Here is a 20,943-nt window from a genome sequence, read left to right as displayed (position 1 = left end):
CAAATCTAGTAAAAATGTATAATGAAGTATTAAGGAAAAAAGGATACAAAAAGTAGTCTTTTAAAAAGCTATGTACAGGCTACATTCTACATACTGTACTGTGAAGCAATATAAATGCATATTTCATTCTAGGGGACCTGGTGCTGCCTGTAACACAAAAAGAAGTGAGAAAGTATCCCCGTGTAGTGTAATGTCATGGATGAGGCTTATCACCAGTGCTTAGATCCCACTTACGTAGTGTTGCATTTTTTGCGAGTGTTTTTTTAACATAGAATAGAACCGTAATAAGAGCTACACTGTCAAACAATAACAGGATGACATAAAATGAGTCAATGTTTAAAAACAAAAATTAGAAATAAAAGATTACAGATTTACTATGACATTGTAATTCATGGGATAAACTTAACTGCTAGAAAAGCCAGGGGAAATTATGAGATATTTCAGATTCGATATGCATGTAATGATTTGTCAAAATATGCAATAAAAACAGATTTTTTCCTATATTTGTAAAAACTGTGTTATTAAAAGAAAAGAAAAAAGAAAAACAGCCATTCAATGAAGAGCTACAGTTGTCTTTTTAATAGTAGCAGTTTGATATTTAACATTACGTACAATATCATTTCATTTTTGTGCTTCACTGATGTTTTGTAAGTGCCTTCTGGCTTTTCTACCTACGAGATGTACAAGTATAATAGGTTAATAAATATTATCCGTGATAGTGCTTAGCAAACAGAAAAGTACTCTGTTTTTTGTTTTGTTTTTATTATTGTCCCATGTAGGTAGTAATGCATATAAAAGATGTTTTTTGGCTTAAGGAAAGTAAGTTTCAAATGAGGGGGTATTAAAATCACCTGGGCAGTTATTGTAAAAATCGTCCTCTCTTTAGTAATACCTATTAAAAAAAAGACAATGATAAGCCACATCCAAAAAGCAGTAATGAACTTCATGTTTGCAACCCCAAACCAACCCCCTCCAAAACAATGCATGCAACCGGACACATGCAAGGGATACTTTCTTTATCTTGGAATGACTGCTATGTACTGTATCTTATAATATATTAGCAACCCCTGATAAACTGATAACCGTAGTAAAACAAGACAAATTCTTCTTACAAAATATTAATAGCAGGTATTCTGTACATTTGTCATATCTGAAAGTTAGAAAGTAAAAGAAAAGGCAAAAACCTATCTGAGCTATGTTCTTCTTAGAAATTGAAAATGTGTGGGATTCCTCTCGCGTTTCAGTTCTCACTGCTCTCATCCCAGCTCACCGGGGGAGGGTGGGCTCAGGTCAGGCTAGTCCACGGGGTCCATACACTTCAGGAGAAAGTCTCGAGCGCCCCTTTGTCCATGTTACAGCAGCAGCTTGCCATTACGATGAATCTTTAAGATTTTTCCAAGTCTCTGTTTGGCCGTTGCCATTCCTTTCTTTAGCCGCTTGGCTGTGGCCGAGAGAACAAATCGAAATGGTTAGCATCTGCAGCAACAACATTAGAGATTGACTGATATAATTTGTTAAAGACCGATCCGGTTTATTTTTGTGCTTAAGTGTCCGATAACCGATATGCATAACCGATTTTTTAAATTGTTTTATTTCTGCTTTTAGGTACAATAAAAACGTAATTATCACTAACGTCTGAAGGTGACCTGCTTTACAAATCACCAGTAATTTTGTGCACAAAGTAATATTGTGTCTACAAAGAATTAATTTAACTCATTTTAGTTGCAGTATACACTTTTGCAAAGCCCCTAGCTTAATTAATATTTAAGAGTAAAGTCTGTCTAACTTTATTGGTAAACCTGATATTAAACAGCCAATAAATGATTAAAGGAATATTCTGGGTTCAATACAAGTTAAGCTCAATAGACAGCATTTGTGGCATAATGTTGATTGCCTCAAAAATTAGTTTGGATTTACCCCTCCTTTTCTTTAAAAAAAGCAATAATCTACCACCCCTGGAGTCGTGAGTTCAAGTCCAGGGTGTGCTGAGTGACTCCAGCCAGGTCTCCTAAGCAACCAAATTGGCCCGGTTGCTAAGGAAGGTAGAGTCACATGGGGTAACCTCATTGTGGTCGCGATAAGGGGTCCTCGCTCTCAATGGGGCGCGTGGTAAATTGTGCGTGGATCGTGGAGAGTTGCATGAGCCTCCACATGCTGTGAGTCTCCGCGGTGTCATGCACAGCGAGCTACGTGATAAAATGCGCAGATTGACTGTCTCAGAAGCGGAGGCAACTGAGACTTGTTCTCCGCCACCCGAATTGAGGTGAGTAACTGCGCCACCACAAGGACCTACTAAGTAGTGGGAATTGGGCATTCCAAATTGGGAGAAAATGGGGATTAAAAAAAAATGTAATAATAAAAGCAATAATCTGGGTTACAGTGTGGCACTTACAATGGAAGATGTTAAAATACTCACTTTTTCAAAAGTATAGCCACAAGACATAAACAATATGTGTGTTAACATGATTTTAGTTTGATAAAATCACTTACTAACAGTTTCTGTGTAAAGTTATAGCCAATTTTACAACTTTGTTGCCATGACAATGTAATGTCAACAAACCCTAAAACAACTTTACAGCTCAAATAATACATGGGTTTTAACAGAAGAATTAATGCAAGTGCTTTCAAGCTTACATTTCTGCCTTTAAACCCTCCAAAATTGGCTCCATTCACTTCTATTTTAAGTGCCTCACTGTAATCTTGATTTTGCCTTTTTAAAGAAAAGAAGGGACGAGTCAAAAAATTTTTTTGTGGTAATCCACATGTGGTAATTATGCCACAAATGCTGACGATTGAGCTTAACTTGTATTGAACCCGTAATATTCCTTTAAGTGAAAAAGTGTAAATATCGGTTAAAAATATCGGTCAAACCGATTATCGGTCTATCTCTAAACAAAATCGCATCAATTTGCGTCAGTACATTATTAAAGCAACAGCTGTGTCAATAAATTATTACATTAAAACTAGATTTGCATTTTCTGAAGGAAATACTAGTTCTTGGAAGATAAGACAAGACAAGTGTTTTTTAAGTTTTAGGCTTTGGTTTTGTGTAAATAGCTGGGTTTCCATCCATGTATTTTTATGCACATTTTGGGATATTGTATAACAACTGCTGGATGGATGAACCAAGATGGGAATAAAATATCCAAAATGCGCATCAAAAATGTATACGCTCGCTTGAGGTGGATACATTATTTATTAGTAAGAAGAAATGCGCATTAACTATGATGGAAACACATTTACTGAAAAAAAAAACACCTATTTAATTAATTGGGAATATGAGATGCACATCAAAAATGTCACGTGACTGAATAACTCGTTCACAACTGGACTAACCAGTGGACCAATCATTGTTCCTGAACTGTTACTCTGGTCATCCTGAAATAATGGTGTCCTGAAAATCCAAAGCCTGCAAAGAGTTCGCAAAGCAAATAAGTCAAATACAAACTTGAACTGCGCCAAAGAGCAAGTTCATTGACACATTTGAAAAATATCTTATAGATCCACATGGTGAAGTCATAAGGCAATTCATCAGAAGTGATGACTTTGTTATTTTTAACACATGGGATGGAAACGCAACTTTATTCGTACATTGTTTTTGTAATATTATGGTTTTTCGCATAAATTACATTTGCAACTTGGATGAAAACATAGCTAATGAAACGCTGCATCAGAGCCGCTTTACCGTTTAGCAGCGTTTCCATCCAATGTGTTTGAGAGATCAAAATCATGACGTCTGGGGAAGCTGACATAAAATAGAAATGAAAATGCAATATATTCATTATAATGAATTACTTGGGGTTTAAAACACGCAGAGAAAATGCTCCGATGAACTTCATGTTTGCTGGTGTTCAGCGGCAGATGCCTTATGTCTGAGAGCGAACATACTGTATTCGGTAAATGTGTTTCCATCGTTTATGTGCATGCCTTTTTATCAAACAAAAAAATGATCTGCCTCAAGTGAGCATATACTTTTTTTCTAACTTTTAGACTTTTATTCAAATCTTGGTGTTTCCATCCAGCATTTTTTTTGCAATATCCCAAAATTTGCATAAAATATGTGATGGATGGAAACCCAGCAAATTATGTCTTCTATTTTGGTTATATTTTGAATTGTGTACATTCTAGCAATTATATCTAAACTACATTCTATCGTTCTATCAATTACTCAATGGTAATTTATCAGCTAAAATTTCTTAAAAACGTTTACAAAGCCTAAATCAGACAGAACAACTTAGGCTGAAATTGTCTGCAAAACAAACTTTGAATAGAATCTGTACGTTAAGCGGTTCGGGCTGCATTAATTGCAAAAGTTTAATACTTAGGGTTGGAGATTTAGAAAATCCCTAACCAGAGCATTTGAGGAATATCAACACAGTGCTGCCTTATAAGCACTGTAAAAATAAATGCTCAATAAGAAGGATCCTCATCAAGCTTTCTCATTTGGCCAACTCACCCTTGGCGTCTGTCGAGTTCCCACGTTCGACTTTAGCTGGTGGGATAGATGAGGTGTTCTGAGACGATGATGATGAGGAAGGCCGCCTCTGGCTGAGGAAGACTCCGGGAGCCATGGGTTGCGAGCCGCCAGCAGTCTTGGCCGTTCCAGTGCTGTACTCGTGGTCAGCCAGGTTGCTCTCAGAGTCCGGGGTGGGTTCTGGAGAGCTGCTGTCCTGAGAGAGTTTGTGGGGTTCCTCTACAGCCATGGGCTTCTTTTTGGTACTCTTTTTCTTCTTCTTGATCTTCTGCTCCTCCTGTAAGCAAGAAGTTCCAAATTTAGTTGATTCACCTTGCTTGAGTGAGTGCTGAAATCGAATTCAGTCTAGAACAAACACATTTATGATAATGGAAACTATTAGAGTGGTCATAACCATAACTGTATCTGCTACTGGAAAAAGGGAGTTCTAATATAAATTCATTAATTATGTCAGTTCATAATAACTGTCAACTGAATCAGGGTTTTCAGTGGCTGACTGAAACGCACTGTTAATCACATGGGGACAATTATTGGTCAATCCAAGTAATAATCTTAAAATATCAGCCGATTATATATTTATATTGTCAAATGGCGATATATAGGTCTATCACAATTTCTGATATCTGATATTTCTACATTCATATGTGTAAATTATATTGCGTAACAATGGAATTTTGAATTAATGAACTGCATCACGATGAACGTATAGCGTTAACCTGATGAGATAATTTAGCTGCTGCAGCTGCCAGTCCTGTCTCTATAGATGCCACTCGTGCCCCCTCTCGAGCTGGTCTTTCCTGTCGTGGTACTGTGGGCCCAACTCGTGCTGCAACAAAACAAATATAATGTATACTGTTTATAGTGATTACATTTACTTACTTTATACTCCGATTCCCACCTGCTGAAATGAAAAACCTGGAGTGAATTTCCAGTACCTGTCGGACTGTATGGAGTGTCATCTGTGTTTTTCCTTTTTTTTGATCTGGATTTGAAAATGGGGTTGTCCTCTTCAGATTCCAGAGATGGATAAACTAAAATGAATAAAGTCATTCAGGAGAAAAAGACACACGTATCATTTACAAGGCATGGGAATCTTGAGGAATTTGACGATTCTGGTACCAATTTTGTCTTGATTCCAATTAAAGTTTCTGATTGCATTAACAATTATTTTAATCATTTTGAAGAAGCATTTCCCATAAATGTAACACTATACAATGTACTGTATATATATATATATATATATATATATATATATATATATATATATATATATATATATACACACACTATATACAGTATATATAAGTTCCAAGTTCAACTTTCCAACTCGTCCCTCCTTTACTTAAAAAAAAGCAAAAATCGAGATTACAGTGAGGCACTTACAATGGAAGTCAATGGGGCCAATTTCTGGAAGATTTAAAGGTAGAAACATTCATTCTTTTGTTAAAACGTATGTATTATATGAGCTGTAACATTCTTTAAATTGTCATTTTTACAGTTATTTTTTTTAGGGTTTATGACGTTGCATTGTCATGGTGGCGTGGTTCTCAATCCGGGTGGCGGAGGACAAGTCTCAGTTGCCTCCACTTCTGAGACAGTCAATCAGTGCATCTTATCATGTGGCTCGTTGTGCATGACACCACGGAGACTCACAGCATGTGGAGGCTCATGCTACTCTCCACGATCCACGCACAACTTACCACGCGCCCCATTGAGAGCGGGAACCACTAACTGCGACCACGAGGAGGTTACCCCATGTGACTCTACCCTCCCTAGCAACCGGGCCAATTTGGTTGCTTAGGAGACCTGGCTGGAGTCACTCAGCACACCCTGGATTCGAACTCGTGACTCGAGCATCAATACTCGCTGAGCTATCCAGGCCCCCCATTCACTTACATTTACATTTATGCATTTGGCAGATGCTTTTATACAAAGCGACTTACAGTGCACTTATTACAGGGACAATCCCCTCGGAGCAACCTGGAGTTAAGTGCCTTGCTCAAGGACACAATGGTGGTGGCAACCTTCTGATTACCAGCCCACTATGCCACCACCACTTCCATTTTAAGTGCCTCACTGTAACTCAGATTTTTGCTTTTTTTTTTTTTTTTTTTTTTTTAAGGAGGGACGTGTCAAAATTTATTTTAGTGCTAATCAACAATATGCCACAACTGCTGTCGATTGAAATTAATTTAAATTTAACCCGGAATATTCCTTTAAGTTTTGGAGTTTGATTTCAGTCTGTTCATATTTGCTGTAATTGTCACATATTGCTATATGCATATTCTTGTAAGTCCCTCAAAAAATCCTCTACGAAAAGACGTAAATGTAAAATCACAAAGCACATTCATTTAAACAGATTTTACATGAGAAACCACCCTGTTTTTGCACTTCATAAACTTCATTGCTAAGTATTTTCTCATGGATGCCAGCTGTTCTTTGCCCTGCCTCGGCCTGCATGCACCTAGTTCCTTTGAACTCAACCACTCAGGAACATGCAATTTCCAACAATTAAATTATCAAGAACAAAAAAAAAAATGTTTACAGAAAGGAGGAATGCTCGTGTGCTTGATATAATGCTCTCTTAGTGTGAGTCTGAATGGGAATGTGCGTGCTAGTAATGACTAATTAGGGGATCAGATCAAAAAGCATTTAAAACAACAGTTTAGAACTCATGCTAATGGATTATTAACAGGCTACTAACGGTCTTGCTGTTCTTGGAAGGGGTTCACAAAAAAAAGCTTGCAGCTAAAAAAGGAACTCATTGGAACCACTCAAAAAGCCAGGATTCTTGAGAGTAAACACGCTTATCACTTGCCTTGAGTGAGTTCAAATCAAACTCTAATCAGAAAATTGATAGAGCAAATTTTCAGTGTTTTGCTTTGCTCTAGGGGCACCTGGGCACTTGCAAGTCATGAAACATCCTTGACAAATTGTTTTAGAGGAACTAATTGGTCTTGATAATAGCACAAGCAAGCTGTCCAAGATGAAGGTAAGAGAGGACCGCAATCTGTTTTCCAAATGGGATCTTAAAGAAACAGTTCACCCAAATAAAATAAAACATTCTATCATTTACTCACCCTCATGTTGTTCCAAACTCATTTAAAGATCATGCCCACGTTTTTCCATACAATGAATAAGGACAGTCAAGCTCCAAAATAACAAAAAAGCACCATAAAAGTTGTCCAAACAACTTGTGGACTATATTCCAAGTCTTCTGAAGTCATACGACAGCTTTGTGTGAGAAACAGACCAAAATTTAAGTAATTATTCACTGACAATCTTCCCACCAGAAGGCTCTTTACTCAAGAAACGATGCGACCAGATCAGTGAGTTGATTAATTCAGACTGGTTTTGTAAACCAGATCAACCGATTCATCGAAAACATCTGATTTAAAAGTTCATGAATAACGTAACCACTTCTCTCATGAACTGAAATTTCAGTCTGTTCATTACACAAAGCTATCGTATTGCTTCAGAACACTTGGAATATAGAGCACAAGTTATATAGACTACGTTTATCATACATTTATGGTGGATTGAAAAATTAAAAGAGTGGCCAGTTCATTATCCTAAATTTCATCTTTGTGTTCCATGGAACAGAGAAAGTCATATGGGTTTGAAACAACATGGGGGGATTAAATGATGACAGAATTTTCATTTTTATGTAAACTATCCCTTCAAGCACAGTAAAAGAATCAATGGTACCATTCCCATGATTGAATAACCTACCATAATCGGAATCCTTAAAGCAAGCATCCAAGTGGTCCTGGTCATCATCGAACATGTCGGAACTGTCCAAACTGCTGCTCTTTTGTGTCTTCTTGGGCAAACGTTTGGCCGGTCGTTTGCTGTTGCCGCCTCCTCCAGCTGCGCCACTCAGCTTTTTGTTGGCCGCACTGCTATGGGAGTTGTTCTTAGCCTGGCTGTTGCTCCAGGTGGGTTGCAAACACGAGTCTGACGACTGCAGGTTAGCCATGGACAACATGCCCTGGATGGCCTCCTGTGTACTGGGGGATGCAGGTGGCTGACTGTAAGTTCATCAATGAGAAATACACAACACACACACATATTACTCTGTCAGTGTCAGTGAGAATGAGAAGCTAATCGAAATTTAGGGAGTGAGTCGAGGTGGTCGGAAGAAGATGGGGATGGACACTTATGCTGCGTTCCATTCAACTGGAAAGACAAATTCACTAAACAGTTGCAGCACTTCTGTACGTGGTACTTCATCCGCACCCGCGATCTAGTTTAAGCAGGCACAATCAGTGTTGTGTCTTGAGTATTTAAAGTAAGTAATATTCAACCCTTTTCGTGCAAACATGCCTCCTTTCTATGTAAATTAGGCTTATTATACAGTAGATTGCTGTTTGCCTGGCACCATAAACATCGTGCTATTACCGCCCGAGGAAAGCAGGCGGTAAACCTAATTTTATTTAAAAGAAATGTTTGTGTGCAAAAGCCGAATATAATTTATAAATCACGAATTTTTGTTTTTATTTGCGTTTTTCATACTGTCCCAACTTTTTCGGAATTGGGGTTGTATATTCAAACAAACTTTTAACATGTTAAAGAAATGATTCAGGTGTCTGGATCACAGTAGAGGGACGCTGGACAGTCCCGCTAGAATGTTTCAGATCGTGGTGGTCTGCTGCTTTCTCCACTATATAACACTCAGCACTGGCCCGCAAGATCAGAATTGCACATGCAAATTGCATTCAGAACAGATTTTGTAGGTGTGTTTATACCGTTGCGCTAAATCGGGCGCTAAAGCAGTGCATGCAAATAAAAAGCATTTTTACCAGAAGGAATTCTTTCTTGGTGAATTCACCCCAGAATTTCCACATTTCAACTTGGAAAAGTGCAACAGAATGTTACTTGAAGTCCGACTTCCAACTTAGAAACTCGTGCCGAAACTCTGATTTTGCCTCTGCATCTGAGACCGTCAACCCACACACCTATCACGTGGCTTGTTGAGCGCGTTACCACGAAGACATAGTGCGTGTGGAGGCTTCACGCTATTCTCCGCGGCATCCACACAAAACTCACCACGCACCCCACCGAGAGCGAACCACATTATAGCAACCACGAGGAGGTTACCCCATGTGACTCTACCCTCCCTAGCAACCGGGCCAATTTGGTCGCTTAGGAGACCTGGCTGGAGTCACTCAGCACGCCCTGGATTCGAACTCGCGTCTCCAGGTGTGGTAATCAGCATCTTTACTTGCTGAGCTACCCAGGCCCCCCTGTCTGAGCTATTTTTAATTGTTGGTTTTTGTACTGAGTCAGACAGACGCTTTTGGAGCGCCTCACTTTGGTTGTGTCACGTTTCACTAGTTTTCAGCATCTATAGTCATAAGTACTGTGTTTTTTTAGGATGCTGTGACAAGTTAAATGTAGTTTAAAACATTGAAAAATATGTCTCGAGATTCTTTTGTGCTCAGTCCAGCTGTTTTTGACTGCAAAAGCATGTCTTCAGAAGGCTGTGCTGCCTGTTGCTCTTGTTGGTTTGTTGAGATGTGTTGCCTGTACAGCTGGAGCTGACTGACCCTACTGCCACAAAAAAGTGGTACATCAAACTTGAATAGCTCCGATGGTAGGAACATTCCCAATTATGTAATACACATACAGATCGGGGGTAAAAAAAAATTGTATGCGTTATTTTTTATATAATCACACTAAATTAACATGTTAAAACAACAGCCCTAATGATAATATACCTTGTTTGGCAAAAGCTTGTAGAGTCAGAGGTTTAAAACACGGTAAATGATCCTCTCTATTGATAATTGTACACCTGCAGAACCTAGCACTGTAAAGCCTTGTTTAACCTCCGCAATTTGGTTGCTAGCAGACCTTTTCTTTTGACTTTGTATTGTGCCTTCATACGTCATCGCCCAAGTGTCAGGCAATGGAACGCCTTTATGGTCGGAAGTCGGAGCTATCAAGCAGCAATCCCACATCCGACTTTGATTGGAACGCAGCATTAAACCACCATAAAAACGGTTGACGTCAATCATGGCGAAAGAGCTTTTCCACTGCAGCCGATGTAAGCCATTGTTGTGGGGACTTCTAAGGCAACCAGTTTTGTTTATAATTACATGTAATCAGCCAAAACTAAACACCTAATGCCAATGGGTGGGCCTGGTCAACCAACATGAAAATCAGTTTAGATTCAATGCAAAAGGCGACAGCAAAAGCTAACTACATTTACTCTCTGCCTCCATTCAAACTGAAGCTTTACTCACCCAAAATTGACAATTCTGTTATTTTATATTTTCTTTCATGCCATTTCAAATTGTATCTTTACATTTTTTTGGAACACAAGAATTTTGAATTCTTATCCACTGCGTCATGAACGAAACACCATTGGTTTTTGCGTATGTAGTAACCAAACATGAATCACCATTTTTAGTTCTGGATGGGGAAGTGGGTGAGATTAATATGCACCGCGAATTTGGTGTACAGGAAGATTATCAATGAATAAAGATTTACATTTTTTCTGTTCCTTACACAAAGCTATTGAATAGTTTCAGAGGACTTGGAATATAGTGCGTGAATCGTACGTACTACTTTTACGATGCATTTTTGGAGCTTGACAAACATGGTCACTGTCAAGAATATACTATATAAAGATCTCCACGAAGATTTTACTTTTGGAATGACATTAGGCTAAACGATGACAGAATTAAAATATTTGGGTAAACTATTCCTTGAAAGCCAAGCACAAGCCATCTGTTCTCTTTTTATAATTCTATCTGGTCATAAGATAAACTACCAGTTTGCGCATCTCATTCTTGCTTTACTGATTTACCTGCTGCTAAAGGCCGAAACATACTCCACACAAGTATGCGAACGCTTGGCCAACGCATGGCCTACGCGTGGTCCCATAGTAACATACTTTACGTGTGCTCTTGCATTGCTCTGGTGGTTTCAAACCTCACACCACAAGAGGGCGATAGAGTTTTTTTGGGCGCAACGAAACTGAATCACGAAAATTTGACTCTGTGGTCCAGTGTTTTATGAAGTCAAAAAGCCAACCCAACATGTCCAAAATGACTGGATATCCATTGCTAGTTGTGGCATCTCCGCTGCAGACGCCTTTCCATTTCTTCGTGGCTCGGACAAATCGGTCCTGCAGTTGTTTCCATTTTCTCTTTACATTGTCATTATCAGAATTTAGGGAAGCTGCAATTTCTTGCCAAGCATTTTCAATCGCTGTTTTATTTGAATGGAGAGGGGACAAGGGGTTGAAATATGTTTGTATAATGTAACTTGTTCGGCAAGACTCTCCTCATATTGCTGTTCCGCCATGACAGTTGTTGACCGAAAACAGAATGCAGTGTGTACTTGCGTTGGGTTATGAATTGAGTGCTGACACATTTCACTACGCAACGACACGTGGAATCGAGCTTGCGTAGCAAGGTGTGTCTGCGTTTGCGTACTTGCGTGAAGTATGTTTGGGCCTTAAGAGTTGACTTTCCAACATTTTTACAAAATACGTTTATTCCTTCTTCATATAAATCTCTTAGATCTTTTCATTTTAGAAGAAGATTCTTCCTCGTGAACTAAAGCGCTTATTGTGTCAACATCTGCTTTCAAGCTCGAGGTAACCAGCAGAAAAATTATGATTCAGCTCGTGCAGATTACCACCTATTAAGTGATTAACCAGTGAGGTGGAACAATGATTCAAGAGCTTGTTTAATGTGGTCGTAGCTGACTAGAGGCATTTCCTCCCCACAGTGCTGCAGTCATATGTCGGTTTAAAAGCACTAAAAAAAAATAATAATAATAATTTGAGAAATTAACATATTTTAGCTATGTTTTCTTTCCTTTTTTGTCTTTGAGCTGATTTGCAGTTTTCAGCGCAGTGGAAACAGACCATCAAAAAAGTGCCCAAAACAGCAAACAGTAAAATGAAGAGGAATGGCCTGCAGCATTTACTGTATTTGACAAATTAATAGTGCAGGGGGATTAAACAAATAATGCTCGTACATGTAAACGGCTGACAAAGAACCGTGCAAACCATTACTTTCGCCATTGTTCAAGAAACGCCCGCATAGGAATTGTTTACACTGTGCAGTTTTAGAGCTTACAGTTAAGATAGAAATATTATGTGTTTCAGATCTTTTTTTTGTGTCAGTAACACACATGGTATAAACTGTTCACCATGGCAGTTTGTCAAAAGACAAAACATCCCTAAATTACATAGTCTGTCAAATTAGTGTCGAATATACCAGATGAATCACAAAAACATTTATGGGTCTAGCAATATTTCTGAGCTCAAACTCTGCAAAGTTTCCATCGGTGTCTCAACCTTATGGGCAGCTGATTCTACCGTGCAAAAGCTAAACGCAGTAACTACACATTTCGTCAAAATTGAGGTATGACCAAAATCAGGTCCCTTAAGGGGTAAGAAAGGGCATCTATTCCTATTATTCCTATTAGGGCTGGGTATTGATACAGATTTCCTGATTCAATTCGATTCCGATTCGACCGATTCATATGGGTATATTTCGGTTACATTTTCCATTTTGTTTTGAATTAATTCTCTCTCAGCTAATGCTGTTAATTATAAAGGGACGTTCCTGGTAACTCTATGTAAAATGCGAAAATATACATTTTACAAATTATATGTATTATTAGTTTTTCATCACATTGGTCACATTTTAGCTTTTGAAAAATGTTCAATTTCAGTGTTTTCCATCAACAAATGTCTTGAAATTGCATACATTATATTGCATATATTTTTTTGTTTTGTTTTACATGCATCGTTTGCCCAATTTAAAAGTATTTACATTGATATGTAGAACACGTGCTAAACAGGTACTGTTTCTTTAAGACTACCGACATCAGCCAGTGAGTGCATATTACTGAGAGAGGATGCATTTCTTAAGCGCATCCGTGTTATGTGTGATTCGAATTTAATTGTTTCTTTTTTTATTTCAACAACAGACTGTGAATAACAGAGAGAGTAGTAAAAAACTTCATTCAATAACAAATGGATTGTGTGGACTTCGACAAAGAGTGAGTCAAACCAAACGCTTACTTTCAACACGCAGTGAAAGGATCTCAGTGCTTAACCTTCTTCGCCACTATCCTACTCAAAAACTGGTGAGTGAAATCTGAAAGTTTACCAGTCAGTGGCTAATCACAAACATTCTAAGTGCCAAATTTGGTCGCATATGCCAGTGATTTACTAGCTTTGTATAGGGTTGCCACACAGAGTAAAAGATCAATCTTGGGATGTAAGAATCGATACTGAGATCATTCAAATGAACATTGTGATGCATTGGAAAATCTATATTTTAACCTAGTCCTATTTTCTATGAATGTGCACCACTATCGCTTTGCTAAAAATTTTCTGCACCACTCATATACTTTTCCACTAAATTCAGCTCAAATCCAAACCTTCATAAATTATTATCAAGGGACACTTATTAACGACTTACTGTAATTCTAGGCTAGAATATACATTGTGTACTGGCATATGCAATTTGTCATTAAAAAGATTTTTGTGCTTTGAAACCTTGAATAAAGCCTAGGCTACATATAGAGAAATTGCATAATAAACGTCGCACATTCTAATCTTTACATTTGCGCAATTTTTTAACACACCGACCTGCAAACTAATCGACGATTGAAAACAGGTCTGTGAGGGATTCATATGTCATACATCTAAATGTTCTAGATCATGTCTAATTATCACAACCCATGTTTTCTGTAGTTTTTTGTCAACTGTATTTGTTTTGTTTTTTACGGTTCAGCAGCTGAAGATCAACGCGAAGATATTAAACAGACTGTGCTTCTACTCTAAGCCTAATTTACAATCATGAAAAATGTAATATGGCGCCTAATATGCTGAATTAGGTCTATTTTTCTTGGCTTCATGACCGTGTCTTCATACAAATGCAAGAGTTACATGGAATTGCAAATGAAGACTGCTTCAAGTGTTTGAAGAATATGGACAACAGTCATCTGTGTACCTGTTGTTACTGTAGTCAATGCCGCCCACTTGTTTGCTGGCCTGTAGTAGGTCGAGAATGCCAGCTGAACTGCCCCCTTTCTTCTTAGAGACCTTGGAATTACGACCTTTGACCTCTGTCTTGGCCTCCGTGTCTATGTGGAGCGATTCTTCATCGGACGAATCAGGACTCTGAAATGAGAATGGATGTATTCTGATATCGTCGTCAGTGTTTTCACTCTGTTTGCCCAGAAAAGAAAGACTGTAAATGTTAAATGCATTTACCTGCTAAAAGTGAATTTTGCCAACATTTTGGAGTACACAAGCATTTGGGTGGCCTCAAATCCAACAAACATGGACTAACAGCCACAAAACTCTCATTTTCATGGGGTCTTATATATCAAAACATACAGAAGTAGCTGGTTTTTGTCACTTTCCAAAGAAAAATGGTCTGCATCATTTTCAGGGCAAAATACAGTCTTTCGAATACACCCTGGGCTCAACACATGTACTGGTACTATCAAAAGTTGATTCTTTTTTTTTGGGGATATCCTAGAAATCTCCTGTACATGGAACTTTAAGGTCACGTTAAGGCTCGTGTAACCTCTCACACAGTTTGTATGTGGGCCTCTGCCGTGATTAACTTTCTCACTCTCATTTGATTCACTCTGCAGTTATTTCCTTCATCAGTTTTGGGGTGATACTTGGCTCCGTCTCGCAGCTTTTTCTCTTTGATTTGTGCCGTATGTTATTCTAAGTCGGGACATTATGGGTGAATTATCGCAAGCTGAGAACATCAGCTCTGCGTTGGGAAATTGAAAGCCTACACGTGATCTCTACGGATATATGAAACAATCTTTTAAATGCATCCAGAAGGAATTAATCAGCTACTTTGTGAAATAAAGATTGCCGATTTGGATTTCGTCCCAATTTTTTTCTGTTTATTGTCCATCATTCTTTTAATGTTATTACAATTCTCTGATCAAAGTGAAATATTCTTGATGTTCTGTCAATGATACCACTGGATTGGTTGCCATGCTTACCTTTATGACCGACGATTGTAACTTTGGCTTTTTTGATGGCTGAATGGGCTCTTTGATGTTTGATAAAACTGTAAAATAAACATCAGATGTTCAACATTATCCTTATGCACAGCATGAAATGAAAGATTTATTATTAATCAGTTAAAAGGCTAGTGTGTCTATTAAAGGCAGGCCCACACGGAATCTGCGACCGCAGATTTCCACAAAATTTGAACGCCCGTCATTCAAAAACATCTATGTTTATTGTGGTGAATTGTGTAATTTTCTTTTAGTTAAATATTTTCTCCTATGCCAATTTAATATGCAGAGTCAACTATAAGTAAACCACTCGTGGGTAATAATTGTGGTGTTTCAAAACATTGCTCGACACGCAACATTGACTCCAGTGGTATGAATTTGGTGATGGACTATCTGTTTGTCCAGCCAATGCAGTCTGGGAGTGCTTAGGCAACATTATTTTTCCAACTCCATTTGGTGTTGCTAGTGGCACAGAAATTACACACTTCACCTTTAAATATTTTGACACATTTGATAATGCTTTCAGCTACTAATAAAAGTGTAGTACTCTGCTTAACACATTTTACAATGTTCATATCAATTCCACAGATTTCTCCCCAAAATCAGTGCAGAAAATGCAGATTCCACCTGGGCCTGATTATGGAGTATGTAATTATTTTTTGATTCCCTTTTCATGTCACTTAAGTTTTGTTTTATTTAAATAGAAAACCATCCCGGCCCAGATCACATGTCATAAAACCTTACAGGAAAACTCTCTTTTGACTGCATTCTTTTTTCTCCGGATTGGGAATTCATCAATCTTAAGCTCCCCTTCATCTGAAACATACTCGTACTCGTCTTTCACAGGCTTGGGCTTTTCTTCCTTAATGTTTTGTATTGAACCAAAAACACTGGAGTTGGTCTGGGGCTTGAGTGTCTTTGATCTGAGAAAACCAGATGATAGAAGAGCACATTAGTTTGTCATCAGAAAAGGCAATTCTTTGAGAAGACAATTTGGTGTGTATAAACTAGGGCTGTCAATCGATTCAAATTTTTAAGTGAATTAAATTAAATTTATCGCATTTATAAATATTTGCTGAGAAAACCCCTTTAATAACAATAATTCAATACATAATGATTAAATAATTATAAATAGTTCATTTTTAATAATTAAAAATATATTATAAATACAATAATTAAGATAATTAAAATGCATTACATTATTGTGGCAGATGAGTAAATCATTGATAAAACAATTAAAAATGTGGCATTAGAAGGCATTATTGAATTTGATTATTAAGTAATTATAAGTTTATAAAAAATACAAGGAATTTACCATGGTGCAGATGTTGACAATATAGACAACAACAACAACAATAACCACATCAAAAACATTATATGATTTATTTTCATATTATTGAAAATAAGCCTATCATTGGTCTACAGTCCACAGCAATCCATTTTGCAATTTAATTCGTCAATCTGTAAGAGATTTTTCAAAGGATGTTTCATAGTACACATGCATCACGTCATAAACACAGCGGTTTAAGGCTGTCAAGTAAACGTAGTTTGAAACTTGTCTTGTGTTCCCCGCGTTTGGAATTACGCTCTATTCAGCTGTATTTAAATGCAAGAATGCACCCTCATCTTGTGCTCTCATGAGTGTTGAGGAAGCCTGAGTGCGGTTTGCTGTCTGTACAGCTGCATGTTGCCTATACAGCTGGAGTTTCGCTTACTGCTCCCTGCTGAAAACAGGTGGTACATAAAGCGTCAATTGCTCTGAAGGTAGGATGGAATTTTCCACATTACAATCCGGGGACATGACTAATTGAGTTAATGTTTTTAACACATTATTTTTTTATTTAAATAACTGCACTAAATTAATGTGTTAAATCGACAGCCCTAGTGAAAGCAGAAAATCGTTATAATGGATGCATAAAATAGTAACTTTAAAATGACTGTGTTAACATTAGGGATTTTGTTTTATTTTGAGTCATCAGATTCAAAAATAATTCTCAATGCATCTCAATTTATCAACAACAGCATCGGAGTGCAAATCTTTGGCGAGTTAAGGTAGCTTGTTGTCAAATTCTGAGTAAAGAATCCTCATAATAGCCGTACTAAAATATGTCTGCTCAAACACTTACGTGATCATGATCTTTTGTTGTATATACTGTTTGCCACTGCGTACGCACCCTCAGCATGCACATAGTGCTTCTCTGTAATGTTTTGTCATGGGTATGCTTTTTCAATAAACACAATGGTCAATAATTACTCAGGCTTGACAAAGCCAACATACTGGTATTCTACAGACATGGTTTACGGTTCTTCCAAAATCCCTAAACCAAGATCAAAATTATCAAGATTATCTCCTACAGCTTTTAAGATACATCCTCCAAACTTTGCACAGACCTTCAGGCTGTTCTGAATTTTTATGGTAAATCTTTTCTAACTGATCGGAATTAATTTTCGCACAGCGGATGATCAAAAAAAAAAAAAAAAAAAATCCCACAGACTTTGATGGAATGTTCAAATGAGCCAACAGAATGTTCGTTGTCTATCACCATGTCAACACTGGGCACATCCGTTGACGCAACGCAACGGCTTGAGGCTGTCTATATACTGGATGCGTTGACACGAACGTTCTAAACCGCTTAATTTGTGTAGTAGCACCAGTGTGTGCAGCGCAAATTGGAACGCGACACCCATTTATTGACCGCTGAAGTCAGAAGTTTAAATACACCTTAGACAACTCCTGACATTTAGAGCTTTTCTCAATTGCTTTGGCTCAACTTTCGAATGAGAATTATTTTTTTTCATAACATTAAGTTTAAATATCTGAACAATTAGTTTCTTGTTAACACCAGATTTGAATTTCTTATTAATTTAAGCAAATTGCACGTATTTTGGCACATGTGTGCAAAAGAGTAAGTACAATTGTTGTAACTAGCGATAGCGAGACAAACAGATCCAAGAGCAGAGGAACAGTTCAAAGGATTTATTAACAACAAATAAGAGCAGTCACTGAGTTGTGGAATACTGAAGATTCCGGCACCGGCTGCAGCAGCGGGAAGCGATCACCGGTAAGCAAGTGCGCCGTGGCCGCGCAAGGGGCAATCCGTGAAGAGTGTGTTCGTAGGATGAGTGTGTGCATTGCGGAAGTCTGGAATAGATTCGTAGAATCCTCCATTGAAGCTTAGTGAGGTGCAGAACAACGGCCAGCTAAGAATGGGCAATCTTACTCCCGACACGCAGGCAGAGACGAGGTATCCTCCGTGGATGACCAGCTGACATGCAGCGAAACTGGAAGGCAACCACACACCCGACACTCGGGCAACCAACAGATACACGAGACAGGACCAACTAGGCAGAGAGAGGGAGGTAAGTTACTCAACATCAAACAACAATTTAGCAAAGACACTGAGAAAATGAAGGGCTTAAGAAGGGAGTGAATTAGAGGAGAACAGGTTTTGCTTGGCACGCTAATCAGTGGCATGATCAGCGTTTCCCCGGGAACAAACGATGTTCCCATGGAAACACCGATCATGCATGCCAGCCACACCTGCGAGACATGAGGGAGAGAAAATGATAAGACAAACAAAACAAACCAGCAAACTCACCGGAGCCATGATAGTACCCAGATGTGGAAAATGGTGTGAATACATTTGAGGTAAAGAGGTAGTTTGAGACGGACTGCCACCGGACTAATGACCTTGGCGAGGGGAGTCGGAGTGGAATGTCCTTAGTGGACAGCCAAACCTTCTGCCCGCACACGTAAGCTGGGGCCTTAGCCCGGTGCCGATACACCAACCTCTTAATGTGAGTGCCAGTCCATATCAGGGCTTCTCTGGCGGCTTTCCAGGTGCGTCTGCATCTGTGGATAAAGGCGTGGGCGGACAGAACCTGTGCGTAGAGTTTTTGTACGGGGAACAGAGGGGGCTGATAACCGAGGCTGCACTGGAAGGGTGATAACCCCGTAGACAATGACTGCAAGGAGTTGTGGGCTAAATGATCGCTCCAAGAAGATAGATTACGGGAGGCCACACAACGCAGGGCCTTTTTCAGCTCCTGATTTGCCCGCTCTGCATGCCCATTTGTCTGGGGTTAAACCCAGACGACAAACTCACCATAGCCCCCAGCTGTCGACAGAATTCTGTCCAAAAATGTGACACAAATTAGGGGCCTCTGTCAGAAACCACATCATCTGGGAGTTGAATGCGAAAGACGTGGTTAATGACTGCAACCGCTGTCTCCCTCTCTGAAGTTAATTTGGGGAGGGGAATGAAATGAGCCACCTTCGAGAACTGGTCCACTACAGTCAAAACGACTGTGTTGCCATGGGAGGGGGAGACCAGTTCCGAAATCCATCGCTATGTGAGACCAGGTTCAGGGTCAGGCAGCGGTTGGAGGAGCACGATTGGGAGTTCACAGGACATCTTATTAGTCGCACAAATGGGGCAAGAGGCTACGAATTTATGTATGTCCTGCGCTAGTGATGGCCACCAGAATCGCTGTCTAATGAATGTCTGGGTGCGAGTCGCCCCTGGATGACAAGCGACATTGGATGAGTGACCCCACTGTAGGACGTGCATCCGGGCAGATTGCGTAACAAATAACCAGCCTGCTGTGCACGTAGTGGGGGGCGTGGTGTTTCGTAGCGCAGCACAGACTTTAGCCTCCACCTTCCAGGATACCACTCCCACCACATGAGTGGCAGGTAGAATGGAATCCGGTGGGGTGGTGGAGGTCTCGACCTCAAAACATCGAGATAGGGAGTCGGGTTTGACGTTTTTAGAGCCCGGGCGATAAGAAAGAACAATATTGAATCGCGTGAAAAATAGTGCCCAGTGAGCCTGTCTAAAGTTGAGGCGTTTGGCGCTACGAATATACTCTAGGTTCTTATGATCTGTCCAGACCACGAAAGGTACCCCCGAACCCTCTAGCCAATGACGCCACTCGTCCAAGGCCAACTGGACAGCCAAAAATTCTTGGTTGCCGATGTCGTAATTCCATTCAGCTAGTGTTAAGTGGAGCAAAAAAAAGGCACACGGATGCATCTTTCCATCCGAGGGAGAGCGCTGTGACAGGACCACTCTGACACCAAACTCAGACGCATCCACCTCCACCACATACTGACTTGCAGGATCGGGAGTAACAAGGATGGGTGCGGTAGAAAGCCGCACTTTTAATTAAGAAAACGTGGCTTCAGCTCGCGGGGACCAACAAAAGTCAGTGTGTGTGGAGGTGAGGTCCGTCAGAGGTGCAGCGAGTTGACTGTAGTTTCTTATAAATCTCCGATAAAATTTAGTGAACCCCAGAAACCTCTGCAATGCCTTGTGAGTATCTGGGGTTGGCCAATCAGAGACGGCTCTAACCTTAGCCAGGTCCATGTGCACCCCCTCGGACGAAACGATGAACCCCAGGAACGGAACCGACTGTGCATGAAAAGCGCACTTCTCTGTCTTGAC

General features: G+C 39.4%; 1 protein-coding gene across 2 annotated transcripts in view; it reads right to left on the bottom strand.

Annotated features, from left to right (window-relative positions):
- Window positions 1–26: 26 nt before the first annotated feature.
- Window positions 27–20,943, bottom strand: part of LOC127427570 (lysine-specific demethylase phf2) — a 47,196-nt gene continuing 26,279 nt past the window's right edge. Inside the window, exons 15-22 of one of the 2 annotated variants that reach the window (XM_051675218.1) lie at window positions 16,241–16,419; window positions 15,479–15,546; window positions 14,458–14,627; window positions 8,207–8,505; window positions 5,410–5,505; window positions 5,191–5,300; window positions 4,457–4,751; window positions 27–1,441 (exon numbers count right to left, since the gene is read on the bottom strand). In XM_051675218.1, the coding sequence (XP_051531178.1) occupies window positions 1,353–1,441; window positions 4,457–4,751; window positions 5,191–5,300; window positions 5,410–5,505; window positions 8,207–8,505; window positions 14,458–14,627; window positions 15,479–15,546; window positions 16,241–16,419 (1,306 nt within the window). In that variant the 3' untranslated portion in view covers window positions 27–1,352. The remainder of the gene's footprint in view (window positions 1,442–4,456; window positions 4,752–5,190; window positions 5,301–5,409; window positions 5,506–8,206; window positions 8,506–14,457; window positions 14,628–15,478; window positions 15,547–16,240; window positions 16,420–20,943) is intronic. The other variant, XM_051675219.1, reaches the window with a different exon arrangement.

The sequence above is a fragment of the Myxocyprinus asiaticus genome, chromosome 37, assembly GCF_019703515.2.
Source record: "Myxocyprinus asiaticus isolate MX2 ecotype Aquarium Trade chromosome 37, UBuf_Myxa_2, whole genome shotgun sequence".
Taxonomy (NCBI): Eukaryota; Metazoa; Chordata; class Actinopteri; order Cypriniformes; family Catostomidae; genus Myxocyprinus; species Myxocyprinus asiaticus.
Note: the sequence above shows the minus strand (reverse complement) of the source record. Positions and strands in the feature narration are given on the sequence as shown.